We start from the raw sequence: 23,166 nt of genomic DNA on the forward strand, positions 1-23,166 counted from the left end.
TAAAGAAAAAATAGCTGGACCCCTTCTGCTAAGCATTGTCCATATTTTGTATATATGCAATTTTTTAATGTATTCTTAATTGTAAGGAAAATGTAGAAATCTAAATTTAAGAAATCATTCTCACATTATTTTTTATATAATAAAAATACAAATGATTCATCTTTCTAAAATCAATATTCGTTCATAATAAAAACGATCTTACGTAAATAGGCACTACTTTCTTGTGTACTCGTATAAAGCGTCAGCACACGCCATCTCTGATTGGTCAATTCCAGTCAGTCAAACGTCACTGCAACTTAGCTTCAAAATAATGTTATGTTAAAATTATTTTCTAAATACTTTTTGAACTCTTAAAGTACTAAAAGTTTGTTTCGTTAAAACCTCTGTTTTCAGCTTGACTTTTGTTTTTTTTTTTCTTTCAAAAAGCAGAAATCGCGTAAGAATACAATTTTGCACTGACTTTGGTAGTACTGCAACGCCTACTGTATGCGTGCGCATGAACACTTGTATAAAAGGGATAGCCTGGACGATATACGTCGCAGTCTTTCAGAGTCTTCAGTTGGAGCGTTCAGTGTTCAACATGGGAATACACTTTTTCCGAATGCTGACGACAGCTAAGAAGAGAAACGGAAATCAACTACCGAGAAGCCACCGATACAAATGTTGGACGTAAGACTTTTTATAGACAATCATTTATTATATGCAATGATATATCAACTTTGTTTTTCACAAAATGATGTGAAAGTTGAGCTTTGAATTCCTGCTTAAACTAAATGCTATTTTATGAATTATGCTAAATGTTACTTTTTTACTTTTTAGACGATTATTAAGAGTAGAAATAGAACTAAGTAGAAGTATTTTGTATATTTTTTAAATAATACGGATTATGTATTAATGACTCTTGGTTTCGTTTTACCGTGAACAGGAAATAATATTAAAATTCACCATGTGCTTGCCATACCAGAATTTTGTACCTAGTTTGATTACTGTTGACAGAGTAGTTTTAAGTTTAGAGAATTTTCATTGGTCATATTGTAAAGTTGATTAAATTATGATATTGTGAATTCTGGTCTTGAAAGCCAGAAGTGACGTTGCCTGGTAGTGTGCAGTTTACTGAGTATGTGTGACTCAATTAACACATGATTGCATCATGCTATACGGGGGTGTAGGAGCATGAAGTTAACTTGAAAAAACATAGAATAAAAATTGTGGTTACCGGATAAAGGACAACTTTACTTCTTGTTTATATTAGGTTTTTTGTCATAAGTTTCGTTTCGTGATCTTTCGTTACTAATGTTGTGAATCAATGACGAGGTAAGCTTCAATTTTGGGGAAGAAGCGGAGAGGAAGAGAAATTTTCATGAAATGAAAACTTTGAGTTTTACGTCCCACGGTTATGCCCATTAGGCTAAAAGAGACGGTGATGAAGAGAAATGAATGAAATGTTGTAATGAAGAAAGTAGAAGGAACTGAAGAACGCCGAGAAAATCCACTCGCACGGTGTTTGTCCACCACAAAGTTCACTCGGCACGAGCTGGGATCGAACCAAGAACTCCATGTACCAGAGGAGAATGCTCTCCACTGAGTCACCACGGCCCAAGAAAATCTGTCAGGGGGCAGCATTCTTTGTGTATCGAAATAGATAGTTTATGTTACTTGACGTACATTGGCGGAGGGCAGTTGGTGGGGTGCTTTCTAAACACTATCGCGTTACTGGTATAGGCAACTGTAACAAAAAAACAAACAAACAAACAAAAAAAAACGAAATTTCAATTTTTATGTATCACAAATATTGAGTTGACAGCATAAGGAATTCAAGTGTACTTCCTAAAGTTGGGAGAAAAAGATATGTAAATTCTGTTCTTTCCGTTTAAATACAGGGAAAACCAAACACTATTTTTTTTACATTATAAGAACTATTTAGAACATCTGGATATGATTCTTTTTAAGTAGTGAAAGAAATCCAGGCACATATCTTAAATATTAAATAAATATTGCAAAACTTGTACTTGAATCTCTTCTACACTGAACCCACCAAACATGCCCTACTGTTGGCTAAAAAATATATTAATGAATAAATAATTATGAAGCAATTAAAGTAACGAGAGTATGAAAGATAACGAGACAAACTTCGAAAAGAAAAACAGACCGATGTATTTTTTTTTATTACAAAGTCGTGTGATCAGGAATCGAATAAGGGTATCCTCTCATCCGAGCTGAGCACTCTACCACTGAGCTACCTTGCATCTTGTATAGAAAAAGGTTTGAGTTTATGTTGGGGAGTTTTTTTTTCTGTAATTAACTTTGTATTCAGTACATTGGCGGTTGTCTTACCTCAAATGATAATAATACGTGCTAAAAAAAAATAAATCTTTGAGTTTAACGTCCAGCAATTATGTCTGTTAGGCTTAGTGAGATGATGAATAAAGTAAGTGAATGAAGATGGAATAATTGGTGGAATGAGAAAGTGGGAGGAAACTGGAGTACCCCAAGATAATCCATGAGCACGATGTTGTCCATCACAAACTTACTTGGCCGGAGATCGAACTAAGTTCCTCATACACCAGAGGCAAATGCTTTACCACTGAGCCACCGTGCCCTCCGATACGGGTTCAAAAGAAGCAGTCAATTCAAACATGACAGTAAAGTTTCTTGTTCGTATTCCCACTAAACCAAAAATACAAAACAAGGAAAAGGCACAAAGCCTACCATTGATAAAAAAGAAACAAGAGTAGGCCAACCGAAGCCAACTTAATTTTTTTTTTTGAAATGACTATGTCACGTTATTACACATTCAAATGAACATGTCAAAAGAAAACTTCCAATATGGGGCCGCGATGGCTCAGTGGTAGAGCGTTCATCTCTGGTGCATGGGGTTCCGGGTTCGACTCCAGCTCCCGCTAAGTGAACTTTGTGGTGGACAAACACCGTGTGCGTGGGTTTCCTCGGGGTTCTGCCGTTTCCTCCCACTTTATTCATTCCACCATTTCATTCATTTCTCATCATCACCGTCGCCTTTCGCCTAGCCGTGGGACGTAAAACTCAAAGATTTCATTTCATTTTTTTCAACTTTCAATGTTACATTCGTTATTCCTTGATGAAAACTAAGGATGCTACAGTATGACAAACATCCAAATATTGGTGGACTCAATAGCAGCAGGCACGTAGCCAAGGGGGGGGGGGTCCGGACCCCCCCTTCGAGACCAGAACTGAAAAAAATTAAGGAAGGATGAAATAAAATGAAATGAGAAAAAGAAGGATCAGTCTTAAAAATAAACTACAGGATAAAATGAATCTCCTTTTTCTTATGAGGAGATTTGTATTACTTACAATACATAGTGGCGAGGTGAGCGAGATATCCTGGAAGAGTAAGGGAATTTGTAATTTCTAGAAAAGTTACGGAATTGTCAGAATTTCTTCTGCTAGTCAGGGAGATTTCAACCTTCCCAAAGCATAGTGCCGTTGTGTAACTGCGTGGATATTTTTTTAATCATAAATTTTCATCGCATCCTTACAGTATCAAACATGTTATTTCAAAAACAACTTTCTACGGCTCTTTTGACCTGTCATTTGGAACAGAGAGTAGTTGACGGAACAATAAAAACAAAAATTTATGTGGGAAGAAAGCTCTCTCAACATTTGATTCAACAGAGAAGGGAACGCAGATATTGTAAAATGCTTGACAAGACATTATTCAGTATGTACTGTTTATAATAGTGAATATGTACTTTTTATAATAGTTGAGGTCGTAATGAAGGGAAAATTGTTGTATTTGAATAACCAGAGGAAGGACGTATATATTGTAAAATCTTTTTCAATACGTTTTTTTTTATTTTTTACTCGAGATTTCTTCATAGTTTGTTATTAAAATACTTACCAACATATCCTGATTTTATTGTCCTAACAAACCAATATAAGTTGATAGTAAAGCAGTTTAGATTGATCGAGCTCCTGGGACTTCAGAATTTCATGTCACGCCCCCCCCCCCTTCCGTTACGAAATTCTGGTTAAACGAACCAATATATGTTCCAGTAAAAAAAGTTTAGAATGATCGAGCCGCTGGTTTGATGACCACAGTATTTCATATCACGGACCCCCCCCCCTTCACGAAATCCTGGCTACGTGCCTGATAGCAGTAATTACGCAAATGGCACGAACAAAGCAATGCACATTCATTGTATTTTAGCCTTTAAACGCCCATTGACGAAACTGCTGTGTTAACCCTTTAAAGCCGAATTGCTCAATCCCTAATTAAGCTGGGAAGATAATTTTCATATGAATGTGTTTCTAAAAGATGAAGCTTTCCGTCAATTTGCATTTTATATATGTGTGAGTGGGGAGGGTAAAGTTTCTTTTTTTTTGCATCAAATGTTTTGGGGGTCACTCCCCCCTTGAGGGTACACTCATAAATATTGGTATGTGAAACAAAGAAGTAGTCCACTATATCGTAATACTCTGTATGTGCACTTCTTGCTTATAAGGAGTGGAGGGGGAGGAAAGTAGATCAATTTTTTTGAGTCAGTTTTTTGGTGTAAATTACATTTATTTTCAGGACGGTTCCATATAAGACAAGGCAAAACATCTTTTAGTGACCCCGCGTACGGTAGTCGCTAACGTTCTCGCCTTCGGTGCGAGCGGTCCCGGGTTCGATTCCCGGTGGGGGCACTCGGTAGAAAAAGTGTAAAACTTTTTTTCAGGCCAGTCATCCTAAATGAGGTTTCCCTGGCTTTTACTCATTGACACCACGCAAATGCCGGAGTGTTACCTAACTTATACCTTCCCCAATCCTTTCTTCCTTCCTTCCCTTTCCCCGGATAGTGTGCTCACCGAGGAACGTCATCCCTCATACGTGATGAGCTAAATGGCCTTAGATGCCGAAAGTCCAGAAATCTAAATCCTAAAATATTTTTCACTGAATTGGTCTTCACAAATGTTATCTCATTTGAATTTGTGTTCCGTAAGCTTTCCAACGATGTATCAATTATGACCCTGTGATAATTAAGAAGGTCACCAGATCCGCCAACGCGAAGGTATGCAACAGCCCTTCGAAAATGATATACAGAGCGTTTTTTATAGGAATTTCGTACTGAATTTTTATCTCACTTTATGTTGCATCAATGGTACCACTTTTTTACTATTGCCACAAATGTATTGCCCACACATTAGCATCATGTAGTCAGCTAAAGTGACTGAAAGGGTTTCCAGGGCCCTCCAAATTCTTTTTTTTAAAATACTTTTAGTACTTTTTTGTTTCTTCTTCTTCTAATAAGGTGAAAACTGTACAGATATTACCTCGTTGGAATTTGTGTTCTATGAGCTTTCCAACGATGTATCAGTCATGAATCTGTGATAATTAGGGAGGTCACCAGGGCCCTCAACGTGAGAGTCTACGAGTTCATTCAAATCACTGGCGGTCGTGGGAAGGTTAGTGTCTAATCCTATCTCATGATTTCCTGGATTTTGAATAGAAACAAATATTAAAAGTATAGAAAATTTTATACAATCTAAAGCTTTTATTTCGAAAATCTACTTAGGTAAGTATCTAATCCAATTGCATATACGGTTTTCAATAGATTTGAAGATTACAATTTCCGTTTACAGCAATTTGATATATTAAACCATTCTGGAGATATGATAGAAACTGTTAAAGTTTGCAGCAGTGCTTGAAGTTAAAGAATTCTGAGAATTGAAGACTTCTGGGCAAAAACCCGTCAAATCCAAAAGGTGAAAATATAAAGGAGACAGTTTCACAAGGGTTGCAGGGGGCAATGGCCCCTTCGAAGTGAAAAAAGGACCTGCACAATTCTTACGGAAATTTGATTTCGGTGGAATTGTTTGAAACCGTGATATGTTGTAGATATTGTGTTCTTGAGAAAAAGTCTCAATGGGCACAAACACAAATCACTGACAGTTTGGCCACTAGATGGCCACTTTTTTGAAGATAATAGAAGGTAACGGTATTCTTTATTTTTTGGTATTGCTTGAAGTCATATGTTGTTGATATTGTGATCCTAAGAAAAAGTCTTAGTGGACACATTCACCCATAACTGACCGTTTTACCAGTTCAGGATCACGTTTTTTAACAGCAGCAGAAAGTATGTATTCTGGATTTCGGTGTAATTGCTTGAAACCGTGATATGTTGTAGATACTATGATCTTCAGAAAAAGTATCAATGGGCACAATCACTGACCATTTGGCAACTACGGGGTCACATTTTTTTAAAAACAGCAGAAGGTAAGGATATTCTGAAATGTTGGTGGAACTGTATGAAGCACGAACAGTCCTATCCCACAACCCGGAAAAGGGATGGGGAGGTAACGGCTAACATCATTTAAGCATAGATAACATTCAGATGTTTATCTTGCGAGACAAAGGAGAACCCTGGATCACGACATCTACAACATATCACAGTTACATTCATCTACACCGAAATCAAAAATATCTTTATACTATACTGTTTTCAAAAATCTGGGCCTGTAGTGGACAAACGGTCACTTTTTTTCACGATGAGAAGATCTACAACATATCACAGTTTTACTCATTCTCACCGAAATCCAGAACATCGTTATACTCGGCTGTCTTTTAAGAAGGTAGCCCTGTAGTGATCAAACAATTAGTGATTGCTGGTTGCGTCCGTTGAGACATTCTCTCAGGATGGCAATATCTACAACATATCACGGTTTCAAACAATTACACTGAAATCCAGAATACTGTTACCTTCCGCTCTTTCACAAAACTGGCCCCATAGTGGCCAAACGGTTAGTGATGGATGGTTGTGCAAATTCAGACTTTTTCTCAGGATCACAATATCTACCACGTGTCACAGTTTCACGTAATTCTACTGAAATCAAGAATACCATCTGCTGTTTTCAAAAAAGTGGTCTCGTAATGGTCAAACGATCAATGATTGGTGATTATGTCCATTAAGAAGACTTTTTCTTAGGATCACAATATCTCCAAAATATCACGGATTCAGCCATTTTTACCGAAATCCAGAATATCGTTATCTTCGGCTGTTCTCAAAAAGTGGCCCAGTAGTGGCCAAACTGTCAGTGATTTGTGGTTGTGCCCATTGAGTTTTTTCCTCAAGAACACAATATCTACAACATATCACGGTCTCAAGCAATTCATCGAAACCAAATTTCCGTAAGAATTGTGCAGGTACTTTTTCACTTCGAAGGGGCCATTGCCCCCTGCAACCCTTTTCTCGCAGAAACCACAAAACCCGTATTTCCTACTTTGAAGTCATCTTTGCATCGGCACAGTTTCGTTTCTTTAATGTGACCCTTTCAATCGAGGGGGCCCTTATTTTCAAAAAGGGTCCTTTGCCCTCCTCTATTATCCGAAAGAAACAAAAAAAAAATGTCGATTTATTTTCGGTCTAATAAATATGTGCCAAGTTTGAAGAAACTCGGATGAAGAGAAACGCTCTCCTTTACAGTTTTATTTTATTGAATTGACAGGTTTTTGCCCCAAAGTCTTCAATTATTTTTTACACCTACCAGAATGTATTGTTGCTGTCATAGAAGCAAAGTAATAAAAAAAAGTATTTCAAAAGTTCTCATAAATGTGGTATTTTAAGGAATATATAAAATTTTATCTTTTCTTTTTCTTTCCTTTTTACTTCCCTTATTGCTTGATATAAAAAAAATGTTGTACACAACGTTATGATCTACATGTCTTTTACGAACAATGTACTTAATTCGGTGTGATACTTATCTAAAGACTTCTCGAAATAAAGTTCTTTGGAAAAGTCTATATTTCAATTCCTCGTAACTTCGTTCTACTTTTTCGAAGTACGTTATATGTTGATCTTAGTATTCATTATGAAGGAACTTCGTGCATTACCCTGTCCGTCTCACCCGCCTTATTACTGTTGTAGAACCCTCCAATATCTGTTTTTTTTTTTATGTATGTGATACTGTAGCTCCCTTCGTTTGCAACACTGCATAATTGTAAATTCCCGTTTTGTGTAGCTTTGAAATATGTAATAACCTGACGTATTGCCATTTTACATAATAATAATAATAATAATAATAATAATAATAATAATAATAATAATAATAATAATAATAATAATAATAATAATAATAATAATAATAACTATGTGAACTTGCGCTCTCTACACAGCGCATCATTCACATATGAGCATGAATCTCCTTGTTATTCCTCACATCTGTACATGTCCCTTTACAGACACAAGTGAAAGACGTCTTTATAAAAATCGGCAAGGGGTACCATAAAGGGGAGATTTTGTCAACTATTTTTTAATATCTCGCATCGTTTGCAAGATTTGAGCCTACAGGGTAATCCGGAAGTGGGCGTACCCCTAAATGGTGTTTTCTGACAGTTTTACGTCTTACCCATTTGTTACGACATGGATGGTGATTATACTGATGTTCATGACTTTTAAAACTTTTAAGACTTCAAGGTAACTGTGTACACTCATTCTACAATAACTAACACTATACTGTTGAAACTAAAGGGGTACGCCCACTTCCGGACCAGCTACTTCCTTTTTTAGTTTCTAATTCATGTATGATCAGTGTTTTCTTTCTTCTTGCATGCAGTATGTAATAAGCAAATACATTACATACACAATTAATTATATCAATGATATATGATGTTCATTGGGCAAAAAACTCCAAACAATAAATATTCATCTTAGCTTGGAGAAATGGTTATCCTCCGTTTTTCGTTATCATTTGGCCATGAAACAAACGCCCGAGAGTTATACAATCCCGGTGTACATCTGTGTTGTGTTGGAATGTATAACCCATAGGGTATAATGCTTTAATTTTTTTTTAAATTCAGCACTTCCATTGTAGCCCTAAAAAGTAATAAAGAAATAACGGCCATGTTTTTCAAACTTTTAATTCAAACTCAACAATCTACACAAAATTTGGTATCAACCAGTGAAAACGGCACGTTTCTAGCACTCGTGCTTTTCGAGATCTCATTGTCGAAAGGATTGGAGACAAACATATAACCTAGCATTTTAATATATAGACTAGCTGAATCTACGCTGTCTGGTCAGCGCATCGTTCTGTTATGACCATGAATCTCCTTCCCACTGTGCATGTCTCCTTACTCACACAAGTAAAGGATAGAAGACTCACAAAGGATGTGAGTTGCTATGTGTAATGTTAGAATGATTTTGTAGCAAATTTGTAGAATTAACACGATATCAAGTGGAAATATTTTTTCTAATAAATCAATATCCGTCCGAGTACGCCTCATTACGTCTCTTGAGGCATTTGAAGTTGCCAGCATGCAATAGGTTTTGCCATTCAGATTTAAGCAAAGCGACTGCAATGTCCGTCAACCCGCCATACGTAACTTCTCTACTGGTTGCCTAAGAGCGTAGTTTCGGCCAGCAACAATGTTAATCTTATGGGCTCAAAACGACCCCTAAAATGTTGAATCTATATTATAAAATTGAAAGTGACTATGTTTGTGACCCTTAATCTCTTGAACCGCCCAACCGATCTCGATGAAATTTTCAACGTAAATCTGGTTCTGGCCTGGGAGTGTTTTAAGCTATTTACTTTGACGGTACAACTTAGGGGAGGGGGAGGGGGGACATTGAAAAAATAAATAAAACTTTATAACTCTTGAACCGACCCATCTTGATCAAATTTTCAATGTAGATGCGGTTCGGGAATGGGATGATTTTTATCATTTCACTTTGACGGAGCAACGTAGGGAAGGGGATGGAGGGGCGATATACAAAAATCAATATAAAAATAAAAGTGACTATGTTTGTGAATTAATTACTTTTGAACCACACGATCGATCACAATCAAATTTTCAACATATATGAAGTTCAAACCTGGGAAGTTGACAGTAAATCTTAAGGGAGGGGAGGGGAGGAGGGGAAATATACGAAAATAAATAAAACTTAATAACTCTTGAACCACCCTACCGATCTTGATCTAATTTTCAACATAGATAAGATTTGGGCCTGTGATCCTTTCTTCATTTCACTTTTACAATGCAACGAAGGGGAGGGGAGGGGAGATATATGTAAAATAGTAAAAATAAAAGTGACTCTCTTTGTGACTTCATCACGTTTAAACCACCCGATCGATCTTTAAAAAAAATGAACATAGATGAGGTTCGGACCTGAGGTGTTTTTTTTTTTTTTATCATATCACTTTAACGGTAGAATTAGAAGAGGGGAAGGGGAGGGAGAAATCTATAAAAATAAATGAAATTTGATAACTCTTAAGCCACCAGACCTACCTTGACCAAACTTTCAACATAGATAAGGTTCGGTCCTGGGATGTTTTCGTTATTTCACTTTTACGGTGGAACCTACGGGAGGGCAAGGGGGAGATATATGTAAAAAGAATAAAAATAAAAGTGACCGTCTTTGTGACTTCATCACGCTTTAACCACAAGACCGATCTTAATCAAATTTTCAATATGGATGAAGTTCGGACCTGAGATGGTTTTTATATCACTTTGACGGTAGACCTTAGGGGAGGGACAAATATATAAAAATAAATAAAACAATAACTTTTGAACCACCCAACCGATCTCGATCAAATTTTCAACATAGATAACGTTCGGACCTAGGATAAGTTTTATCATTTCACTTTTACGGTGCAATGTAGGGGAGGGGGAGGGGGAGGCGGAGATGTATGTAAAAAATAAACATTGAAGTGACTGTCTATGTGACTTCACTCTTGAACTACGTGACCGATCTCGGTCAAATTTTTAACATAGATGAGGTTCGGTCCTGGGATGGTATTTATGTATTCACTTTGACGATAGAACTTAGGTGAGGAGGTAGGAGGGGTAGATATATAAAAATAAATAAAATTTAATAACTCTTGAACAACCGGACCGATCTCGATCAAATTTTCAACCTAGATTAAGTTCGAGCATGAGATGATTTTTGTCATATTACTTTGACGATGTGACTTAAAGGAGGGGAAGACATTTACAAATGATCGAAAATGACCGATATTAGTATCGAATCTATAGTTTTTGCGGCCGCGGAGATGAACAGTGACACTTCTGATGCCATTTAAATCCAAATTGAGCCCCGCAAAAATTGTGGGAGGGGAGGGGTATATATATATTACCTATATCAGTGTCGATATTAATACTTTTCGGGGTCGCTGAGGTGAACAATGACACTTCCGATGCCATGGCCCGCAACATGTGGAGGAGAGGGGATATATAAAAATCATCGAAAATGACCAATATCAAGGAGTGCTTTAGCAATAGTAAAAAGTGACTGGCTATCGAAACATATTACTATTTTTTCTTAATTTAACCCAACGAAGCGAGTAATTGATGCTAGTATAAAATAACGACACGGTTTTTGAAAATTAAAATGAGAACTGCACAATCTATGCAAAATTTGGAAGCGACCAGTAAAAAAGGCACTTTCTAGCACTTGTGGTTTTCGAGATCTCATTCTCATATAAACCTAGCATTTTAATATATAGATTAATAATAATAATAATAATAATAATAATAATAATAATAATAATAATAATAATAATAATAATAATAATAATAATAATGGGATGACAATACTGTCAATCTAGTGATATTGCAGAGTATGTCAAACAATGCTGTATGTGATTATTTGCATAGTACGAAATGGCATCGTTTTGTCTCTAGTTTAAATGTTACAAGGGCGTGTCAAGATAAATGCACCATACTAGTAGGCGAAATGAATTGGGATTTATCTCATTAACAGGAATCATATATGAATCAAATTCTGTATGTACGGTATACTATAGTTTTTTTCATCTTTTGTTTAAATATTACTGCTGTTTTATTTTGTGGTTAATTGAAGTTAAGCTTCCCTTTGCACGGGGGCTTTATAAGATTGAGGTGAGCCTGAGCTTGTAGTTATTTCTGCAAAACATAATTGTCACTTTCTATTGGCAGCGACGACAAATCATTTTAGCACTACAAAGGTTCACTTTTTTTTTTCGAAAACTTCATATGAACATTTATCCTTAAGGGTCTTCACTACAGCAAAATTAAATTACTGCTATTTTTAGAGTTTTTCTGTAATGTCTTCAAAACAAATAAAAATATTCGAAAAGCAGAAACGCACTGCACTAGACAATACGATTTTGCATGTGGTACCTTTACCACAATTCACCTATCTGCTTTTGGTATGCCGCTATTTGCAGAACCACACAAAAAATGCTAAATCTATCGACAGTTGCAAATCGAAAACAGATGATAAGTTGTGATTACGCAGGAATGCAAATAACCACTCGCCCACGCGCCCGGGGAATTAATGGTTCACCGGTGCGGGCAAGTATTTAATACCATACCGAAGGTAAGTAAATGATTTTTATTGTTGGATATGGGCTAATAGGTTTTTTTTTTCTTGGGCTAGTAAAATTTTGTTGCTTATTTGCATCCCTGAGATAACGGTATCACATGCAAAATAGTATTGTCTACTGCACTACGTTTTTGCTTTTCGAATATTTTTATTTGTTTTGAAGATATTACAGAAAAACTCTAAAATTATCGGTAGTTTAATTTCGCTGTAGTGAAGACCCTTAAATATACGGTATTATGTTGTTTAGCTCACTGCAATCTACCGATTAAGTCATGTTTTATATTTGAACATTTGAGACAAACGGAATTTAAAACTTTGTAATTAAGGGTAAGTATGTCTCATTTGCCACATCCTGCGAGTGCTGTAAAGAAGAACTGAATGAGGGTATTTGAAATGAGTTTGGTGTGACATTAATTCTTTTAAGTTTATAAATTAATAGTTGTATTTCTTCATTATCTGGAAGTTACACATGAGAAATTAAAGATTTCAAGGTTAGTATACAGGGTGCATCAAAGTTCTGGGGCCATAGACTAACTTCGTTATAAGTAAAGATATGAAAAAAATGGAAGGAGAAGAAAGTTGTTAGAAATACATGGTTTTCAATGAAAATGGTCGGAGTCTTCAGTTGTTTGGGCTGTACAGTCAGTGACAGAAGTTTTCTCCGTTTGGTAAAATTTATTTTGGGAATAACGGTGGTGTAGTTGGAAAGTACAACGGTGGTTTGGGAGCTCCTCGGTTAGCGTACGTGCCTTTGGCGTGGGAGACCCTGGTTCGATTCCCGGCGGGAGCTCATGTGGTTTGGATTCCACGTTAATCAGTAGGTCCACGTCTCATATAGCCTCGGTGCTGAACGGGACGTTAAACCCAAAATCAACTCAACTCAACAACGATGGTTTGGCTGAAACATAAGAAAATTACACTCTTTTTAATCTATTGAAAACTGTACTCAAATTGTCTTTCCATTCTGAAGATATTTACGAAACTAATTTCATCAAACGGAAGAAAATTTTTGTCGCTGACTGTACACTGTAAGGTGCTCCACGATAAATGAAAAAGTTACTATTCCAGCTCTGCAAGCTGTTCAAACGAAACATAACGACACGCAAAAATGAGACAAAGAACTTGTACATTGCAGTATGATGGAATCCAAAACTCGTTTCCCAATAATACTATATTCTCGGTATGGTGAGGGCTTAAGTAAACAGCATGCTGAATGGACAAAATGTAGTTTTTTTCATTTATCATAGTTGTGTCATACCAACAAAGCCTAGTTGGCTGGTACGATTAGAAATTTTTCACCATTTTGGATTGAAAATGACTTATTCTAACTACATTCATCTCCATTTTATTTTGTATCTTTACACGTAACTGAGTTGGAGCATAGCACCGGACTTTTGATACACCATGTATGTATCATCTTCGGATATTTTTTGCGTTAAATGCTACTAATATTGTAGAGTTTGTGCGTTTTAGCACTTCAGAATCTAGTGAACAGTAAAGACACGAGTAAACAATTGCAATAATTTCGTCGGATCTTAATTCTAATGGTCTTGCGACCGGGATTTAAACTTCGTCCTCTTTCGTGTGACATCTTCGGCATGTCTTTACCCTAACGCTATCTCACGATCTCTCATTGTCGCTTAAAATCTTTCCCTTCAACTTCACTATCTATTAGTTACCATAAACTTCACTCATTCAATTAGACTGGGATTGAGTTTCGTGTGAGTATTAATCTCTATAGTAGAGCGGCTAGCATTATGTGTGTGGGACATCAAATAATGGTCAATCTCGTTTTTCATACTATCAGTGTTGGTAGATTCAAGTCTAAAAATGAAATGAAATCTGTAAGTTTTACGTCCCACGTTTATGGTGGTTAGGCTAAAGGAGACGGTGATGATGAGAGATGAATGAAATGGTGGAATGAAGAAAGTGGGGGAAACGGGAGAACCCCGGGAAAACCCACGAACGGTGTTTGTCCACCACAAATTCCACACGGCGCGAGCTGGGATCGAATCAGGGACCCCAAGCACCGGAAATGAACGCTCTATCACTGAGCCACCGTGCCCCACAAAGATTCAAGTCTAGTGCCTTGGTGTTCTTGTTAAGTAAGAAAGAAAGATACGAACGAAGTACTCGTACATATATGCATAAGTAATACTGCTATTGGGTTTACCGTGGCTCAGTGGTAGGGTGCTCATATCTGATGGAATGAATCAATATTAAACCGGAATTTGTACTATATTCACTACTTCCAGTTGCAATAGAGAGATAAACCCAAAACTTGGACGTATTCCTGGGACTCTGAATCCATATTTTAAAAAATGCTTCTCGCTATCTATTACCGTTTTTGATCTATTGAGATATATATATACTGAAACCGGAAGTCATACTAGGTTTCTACTATTCCTGGTTCCAATAGAAAAATAAAGTTAAAGCTGGAAGTTCTTGCGGCACTGGAAATTTATTTAAAAATGATTATAGCTAAGTGTTACACTTCGTTTACTACGCCAATCAATTTTGAAACAGGATATCGTTGATTTTTACTGTCCTTCTGGTTCAAACATGAGGTTTATTCTCGGAACGTTTAATCGAGTTTTTTCTTTTCTTTTAATCTCATTATTGCTTGCCATTTTTACTTTATGAAACTCAATTTTTGATTCGGAAATGTTCTTGGATTTCTACAACTTTTGATTTTTACTAAAGAGATATGGGAGAGGATGAAATTTATTCATGATACGCTGAATCACTTCCAGGAAACAATTTTTCGCTCTCTACAGTATTCAACAAAACTAACTATTGAAATTCGGCTACGAATTGCGCGCAGGTGCAATGTAGTATGAACTGCAAGCGCCACTTACATGTATGCTTAGTTGAGTGTGGACTAGGGTAGTGTGCAGCTGGCACGAAGACAATGTTACTCGCAACAGAGAAGAAGGTGTTTATTGTCAAGCACTATTTCCGCTCATACGTTGTGAGGCAACGTATCTCTGAGGAGATGAGCGCGCACGTCTACTGTATTGCTCTGGAGCTATGGCATATGAAGATTAAGATTTCATCAGCAACATATATTTCATATAGTTCAGTGCCTTGATCGCTACATCAATCAGCAGTTGATTATTGACTCATTCTTGCTCCATCAGGATCCTGCCGCCTACAGTCGGACAATTTGTCCATGCCGACCAGATCCCGCGGTCGGATTACCAGCGCCGAACACCGGCGTCTTTCCGCGCGATTTTCGACCGCGACGAATAGTTGCCTTGCCGAGCAGTCGGCAAACAGGCGGAAATAAGCATTAAATGCGTCGGCGTCGCCGTCGAAAGAGGCCGGCATAAGGAATCGGCAGAGGGTTGGAAAGAGGCCTTTCCGACTGTTTTGTTGACTCTGACGGTCGGCAACAGTCGGCAAAGAGTCTGCAAAAGGGCATTTTATTTTACGATTTTCGACTGCTTGCCGCCTCGGACTAGTACATCGTTGTGCTGCCGCGGACGGGTGCCGGCTGCCTCCGGCGGCCTGCCATCGTCGACGGCGGCAATCCCTCTTTCCGACCGCGACTTCCTGATGGGGTGATAATTTGCGCGGTTTTTGCCACACCAAAAATCTGACGTTACAACAACAATAGATGTAGGAAGACGGTGCTACTGCCCACACTATAAGTAAGTGACATGCCTTTCTGCCCACGAGAGTTTGGACATTGGTTGATTTACCGGGGAACGAATTTTCCATATCCTTATCACTTCGCTGACCTCACGGCTCCAGGTGTCTACATTTGGGGTATGCTGAAGGAAGAAATTTTCCGAACAGATAATCCCCTACCACTATACCGGAGTTAAGAGAGAAGAGTCGGTCATTTGCTTTTTAGTTCCAGCAACCAGTGTTCACTAACATGTTCGTACAGGACCGCTATGAAGGATGTACGTGACGTAATACTCAAAATTTTGAACATATGATATACAGGTGCAATTTCTCTTAAATTTACAATGTGTTGAGTAACGTTTAGTTGATATCAATTTCACAGCATTTCGTATGTTTCATTATGTTGTTCAACAATGTCAACGATGTGATTTCAGTACCGTTTGTTTTGCCGCATACTGTACCATTCGTTTTGCTCTATAGTGATCAACGAAATAGTAGGAAATGCTTGATTTTTTTTGTCCCACTTCTGGTTTGAGTAGATTGTTAAAGAGAGAAGCTGGAATCGATTCTTTGCACGTGGAATCGATTCCGGGGAATTGATTCAAACTAGTCTCTTGCCATTTCTAATCTAATACTTGTTGACAAAGACCGTCGAAAGGACGTAGTCGCTATATAAGAGTTCCGATACTTGTAAATAGCATTTGCATACTCGTACATTAATGAATTAGAAGTTATTCAGAAACAGTGAAACAGTGAAAATCAAAATTTAATACTAAAATTCATAGCATTGTCAGATTTAACCATAAAAGTTAAAATTTAAATTTGCATAAATAAAAAAGAAAGTGATTATGTTTGTGACTTAATAACTCTTGAACCACCCAACCGATCTCGATCAAACTTTCAACATAGATGATGTTCGGGCCTCGGATACCTTTTATCATTTTACTTTGACGGTGCAAATTAGGGGAGCGGGAGGGGAAGGATATTTAAAAATGATCGATATTAGTATGATGTTACTAATTAGTCTTAGTGTTAGTAACTATGATGATATTAGTCTTAGTAACCCCGATTCATAGTTTTCGGAGTTACTAAGATGAATAGTGACACTTTCGATGCCATTTAAATCCAAATTCAGCCCGCAATTCGGGGAAGGGAAGGGGGGATATATATATAAAAATGATCGAAAATGACCGATGTCAGAGAGCGCTTTAGTAATAGTAAGAAGTGACTGACTAACGGAATTTATTACTGATTTTTTTCTTATTTTAACCCAGTGAAGGGGATAATTGACGTTAGTATTAGATATTTCAGAGTTTTTATTTAAAACTTTTAATTAACGATATGATTCGATACATATGAAATGTAAGGAGCACGATCTAAGGAAAGCTTGCCACTGTATTTCATATGACTATGACCTTAATTTTAGGACGTTTCATACTCCAAATGTTAATTTTACATTCTAATCCGTAACCATTTTGAAATATAAAAGATAAATCACATGTATAACGCTTAAATATTTAGGATATATTGGATTATGGTCAAGATACAAATTAAGACAACTGACCATTTATCTCCCTGAAAAATTATAACAATTGTTTTACACTTATTGAATGCAAAATCTCTTTACTGAATTTACATATTGATTTCAAGCCTAAAATACTGAATTCCTACGCACGGCTGTGGGAACATGGCCTTTCAATAAAAGATACACATGTGTTTATTTTTAATCAAATATGGGGGACCAGGCCAGATTCTAGCCCGGGGCCAGGCGGGTCTAGGCCCCCAGCTTTTGAGTGTCAAAAATAATTGAAGCCATTCCTTATATATTTTTGAAATAATAAACTCATGATATACCTATCATAGCCTTGGTTTTAGCTGTCCCCCTTCCCAGTGTTTACCTTCTAGATCCATCACTGCAAAGATGCTTTTAGAATAGGTAAATTGTATTCTCTCATTTGCACGAAAAAAAAAAACTACACATTTGCTTCTGGAGATCTTTTCTTTCTTTTAAGCATGAAAGTAACTTAATCTCAAAAAGAATTGTATAATGTTCAGCGGAACATGGATATCTGTTATATGGAAACACATCCAAATCAATGTTGTTTAATTTATGTATTTATTATTTTAAATAAATAGAGTATCAGATAGACATAGTAAATCAGTTTTACCTGGAAGAGTTAGTAGAGAATGTTTTTTTATAAAGAAAACTAACAGAATAAAGAAACAATGCCTATTGTTTTGTGTATGATTAATTACTCATTGACTATACGTAGACTCAATCATGTCATTGTATCACATGACTATTTTAGCCATTATTAGTTTATTTATTTATTTATTTATTTATTTATTTATTTATTCAGACTGACATGGAAATCCTGTTTTACATTAGAAATATCAACAATAGGATTTCGCCGAATGGTTCCTATCCTAAGAGCATTTATGAATCCTAAGAGCATACCTTTATAATCCTAGAAATAAAGTTTCCTTGAAGTTATGTTGTTGCTAAGCGTTTTCTCTGTTTAGAAGATCCTGCGTTGATTGCAAGTCGGAGCATTTTGTGTTCAAATTCTACGTTAACTTTTAGCTTACGTAGAAAAAGCACAGATAAAACGGTAAAATTTTATACTTGAATATGTTCTGTAAAGGTTAATTTTACAGAAATTTCAATTGAAATATGAGTATTTTTATTTTTTTCAATTTTATAGTTAATTGCATACTTCGTTTGTAGGGAAACCTATAATCATACTTCTAATATATGCACTATTGTTATTACTATTCTGATTATTATTGGTTGTTATTATAGTAAAGGTACACGTAATAGTTAGTACTAGCAATACTTATGATAATAACAGCTGTAGGAAATCTAACTAATATGTAAATATCGTATTTTCATTATACCTTTTACGAAATTATTTCAACAGCAAACCACAGAGCTTTATGAAAGAACTACACATTTTATAACATAAAGAACATTACGAATGAAATAACAATCAAGCCAGGTAGTCCTACTTGAGTATTCTTTGAAACTGATCTGGCCTCGCGTAGCATAGTCGCTAGCACTCTCGTCTTTGGTGTGAGCGGTCCCCGGTTCGATTACCGTTGGGAACACTCGGTCGAAAAATTGTAAACCCTTTATCAGACTAGCTATCCTGAGTGAAGTTTTCCTGGATTTTTCTCATTTACACAGGCAAATGCCAGGATAGTAAATAACACATAGGTCCCAGTATACTACCTTCTCCAATCTTTTCTTCCTTCCTTTTTGTCGGATAGTGTGATCGCTGAGGGACGTTGTCCCCCATACGTTATGGCCTAACATAGTCATAGATGCCGAAAGCCCAGAAATCTAATTTCTACATCATACATCCTTGAAACTGATATATGAGCGCATAAATTATCTTTCGTTTTCTCAGGAAAGTATGCCCAGTTTCTATGTGATACAAACATATTTATTCGGAATTTACTGCGAAGTGTTTTCACTGTTATCATGTGTTCAGCTCATGTTTGTCTTGGTCAGGTTTCTTGGCCAAAGTCTAATCCCCATATGAGCACCCAGCTTCGCCACAACCAAAAGCATCATGAAGAAGTCTTTAAATACGAGTTCGTACCCTTTCGTACTATATTTCTTCTATAATCTTTTCAAATTTTCGTAATTTTCTTTCATTTTCTTCATCGTGTATTCAGTATTCCACCAATATCTTTTGTCACTAGTCCTTGTAAGGATATCCAGGACCACTTTTTATCTAAAAGGAGCAAGATATTCTTCGGTATGATATTAAATACTCGGCAGCACCGATGAACCACTCGCCCCGAGTGGTTATTTGCATCCCTGCATTAAACCTAATATATCAATTGCCACTTTTGGTTCATTTACCTAAATATCAATATCTTCAGTCACTTGTGGCTCTATTCCTACAACAACTCAATTACACATATAAACAAACACTAACTTACGCTCTTCATTTTCTAAACCATCGTTCTAAATTTAATTACATTCTTTATTTCATTTACATAATCTATATACTAACTTTTAACACTTTTTACTCCCAGTATCGATCTCGATTTCGACTTACGATCTCGAATTCTTGGATTAGAAGTCTTGTGTAGCTACACTGAATAAAACAACTTACAAACTCCATATATGTGTTCAGGACTTCAATACAAGAAAAAAGTTTACCTGAGACTTTCCTCGGAAACGCTTACTTATTACGATAAAGCTAATTAAAGGCAATTAATGGAGTTGGTCATAGGGTGGCTACATTGAATAAAACAACCGTTAAACTTCAGATACGTGTTCAGGATCTCCATATAAGAAAAACGTTTATCTTTGACTTTGATCGGAAACACTTAATTACGGAGATAGCGCTAATTAAAGGTTATTAATGGATATAGTTGTTACCCTAATTACCTTTAATTAGCCTTCTGTCCTTAATTAACTTTTTCTGATCAAAGACGCACATATACTTTTTTCTTGCATTGAAGTCCTGAACACGAATGCGAAGTTTGTCGCTTGCTTTATTGGTGTAGTCACCTAGGCGAGATTACGTTCCGCGTAGTTTAGGCCAGGCGAGATTCTTTGTCCCGAGATTTAGGATCACGAAGTTCTGACTAGTGTTGTAAAGGCCTGGAAAAAAACCGGAAAATTTGGGTAAAAAACAGATTTTTACTGTTTTTTTCCCGAGCTTGGAAAAAAACCGGAAAAATTGGGAAAAATTGAAATTTTCGAATATTGTAGCTACTATATGATGCTTTTAAAATGAGAACTATTTTATATTTACTAGTTTACAGTTAAGATCATTGAGTAGTTATGTTTCTTGTATTAGAATAGGGAATTTTTGTGGCAACGAATATATTTGCACCCCTCCTTTAAAGTTAGCAGCGTGATAGAATAAAGTTATGGCCACAAAAGATACTGAAATATAATCCTAGTTAGATTAATTAACATACATGCATGTAAATTTTCTTAAGTAATCTTATAAAGTTACAGTTTTATGGCAGGGAAGTGTTAAAGTAACAGGGACAGAATCATTTTAGTTAATACCAGTATGTTAAAACCAAATATATATTTTACAGAGATACGTATCCTCTCGGAAATATTGGCAAAACCCGGAAAATATAATTTAAAAACTATTTCTTCGCCTGATGCTAATCTTATTTGCTGTAACGTGCTTTTAATTTTACTTTTTAGTTTTTTGATTTGCGATAAAAAAATCCCTCTTTATTATTTCGAACAACTCCAAAAGAGAGATGATCTTATTTGCATATAAAGACATGCACCGTACAAGTGCGTAAATTTGAGCAGCGACAAAGAATTTAAAGTGTGAAACTTCCGTTCGTTATTATTAAAGACTAGCAGAATACCCGTTCTTCGCACGGGGAGAATAGTTTCATTTTAGACGTAAAGAGCACCAAATCTGTCACCAATGAACTTAGGGACCCTAAAAACTATTAATTTTACACTAGTATCAGTCATTCTCAATTAGTTTTTCATGTCACTCTCCCCCTTTAGGAGTACAAATGGGGACTGAATTTGGATTTAAACTTCATCGCAAGTATCACTGTTCATCTCAGCCACCCCGGAAACTATGGATTCGATATTAATATCGGCCATTTTTTTTATCATTTTTATATATCCACCCCTTCTCCCTCCTGCAAGTTGAGGCGCTGAATTTGGATTTAAACAGCATCGGAAGTGTTAATGTTCATCTCAGGACCCCAAAAAACCATGGATTCAACACTAATATCGGTAATTTTCAATCATATTTATATATCTCCCAAGTTGCGGGGATGAATTTGGGTTCAAACGGCATCGGAAATGTCACTGCTTATCTTAGCGACCCCGGAAATTATGGATTTGATACTAATATATGTTATTTTCACTTATTTTCATATATCTCTTCCAACCCAAGTTGCGGGCCTGAATTTGTATTTAAACGGTATCGGAAGTGTTAATGTTCATCACATCAATCCCTAACGGTATGTATCTCCCCTCCCCCAGGTCACGGCGCTGAATTTGGATTTAAGCGGCATTAGAAGCGTAACTGTTCATGTCAGCGACCCCGAAAACCATGGATTCGACACTAATATAAGTCATTTTTGATCATTTTTTTTATATATCACACCCTTCCCCCTCCTTAAAGTTTCGGCGTTGAATTTGGATTTAAACTGGATCGGAAATGTCACTGTTCATCTTAACGGCACTGAAAACTATGGATTCACAGTAATATCGATCATTTTGCACCATTTTTGCATCATTTTTATATACCTCCCCCTTCCCCAATTTGCGGGGATAAATTTGGATCTAAACGGCATCGAAAGTGTCACTGTTCACCTCAGCGACCCCGAAAACTGTGGATTCGACACTGATATAGCCTATTTTCAATCACTTTTATATATCTCCCTTTCTCCCTCTCTAAGTTGTGGGCCTGAATTTTTATTTAAACAGCATCAGAAGTGTTATTGTTCATCTCAGAAACCCCGGAAACTATGGATTTGACACTAATATTGGTCATTTTCGATCATTTTATATATCTCCCCTCCCTTTCCTTGAAGTTGCAGTGATGAATTTGAATTTTAGCTTCATCGGAAATACGACTGTTCATCTCAGCAACGCCGAAAACTATGCGTTCGACACTAAGATCTGTTCCACACTTCCTTCCTCTAAGTTGCAGCTTCAAAGTGAAATGGTAAAATAAATCCCAGGCCCGAACCTAATCTATGTTGAAAATTTTTATCGAGATCAGTTTGATAGTTCAAGATTTGTTAAGTTACAAATATAGCATCCTTCATTTTTTATATAGTGTATATAGATAATTTGTCGCACTAGAAAACAGGTATTTGTTTACAAACAAAATTTTGTACATAAAGTTTATATTAAAGTTTGTATTTGAATATTAAATAATAGTAGTTATATGTTTTAGTGCATGAGTATTAGTGAAATTTGCCTACTGTTGTCTCTTTTAAGAAGTAATTTGGTTAAAATTAACAAAATTTCACCAGATCAAAGAGCACATTAAGAACTCAGTTTCATTCAAGAGCCCTATTTGTTGCTTCATGATGGTAGATGTGTATGCAATTGTAAAAGTTCTGTAATTAATGCACATCCAGGTGTAAACGACTAAAAGGCACATAAAGGAAATGAGTGCAGACTATTAATTTTTATAATTACTAGTTTTATTTTCGAATGCTTCTTTTTTAAATATTCACAATATTG

General features: G+C 36.3%; 1 protein-coding gene across 1 annotated transcript in view; it reads left to right on the forward strand.

The window, feature by feature from the left end:
- Positions 1-533: 533 nt before the first annotated feature.
- Positions 534-23,166, forward strand: part of LOC145664810 (innexin shaking-B-like) — a 28,098-nt gene continuing 5,465 nt past the window's right edge. The window contains exon 1 of the mRNA XM_081731797.1: positions 534-669. Within this exon, the coding sequence (XP_081587923.1) occupies positions 581-669 (89 nt within the window). The 5' untranslated portion in view covers positions 534-580. The remainder of the gene's footprint in view (positions 670-23,166) is intronic.

This window comes from Thermobia domestica, chromosome 11 (genome assembly GCF_964235325.1).
Source record: "Thermobia domestica chromosome 11, izTheDome1.hap1.1, whole genome shotgun sequence".
In the NCBI taxonomy this organism is placed as follows: domain Eukaryota; kingdom Metazoa; phylum Arthropoda; class Insecta; order Zygentoma; family Lepismatidae; genus Thermobia; species Thermobia domestica.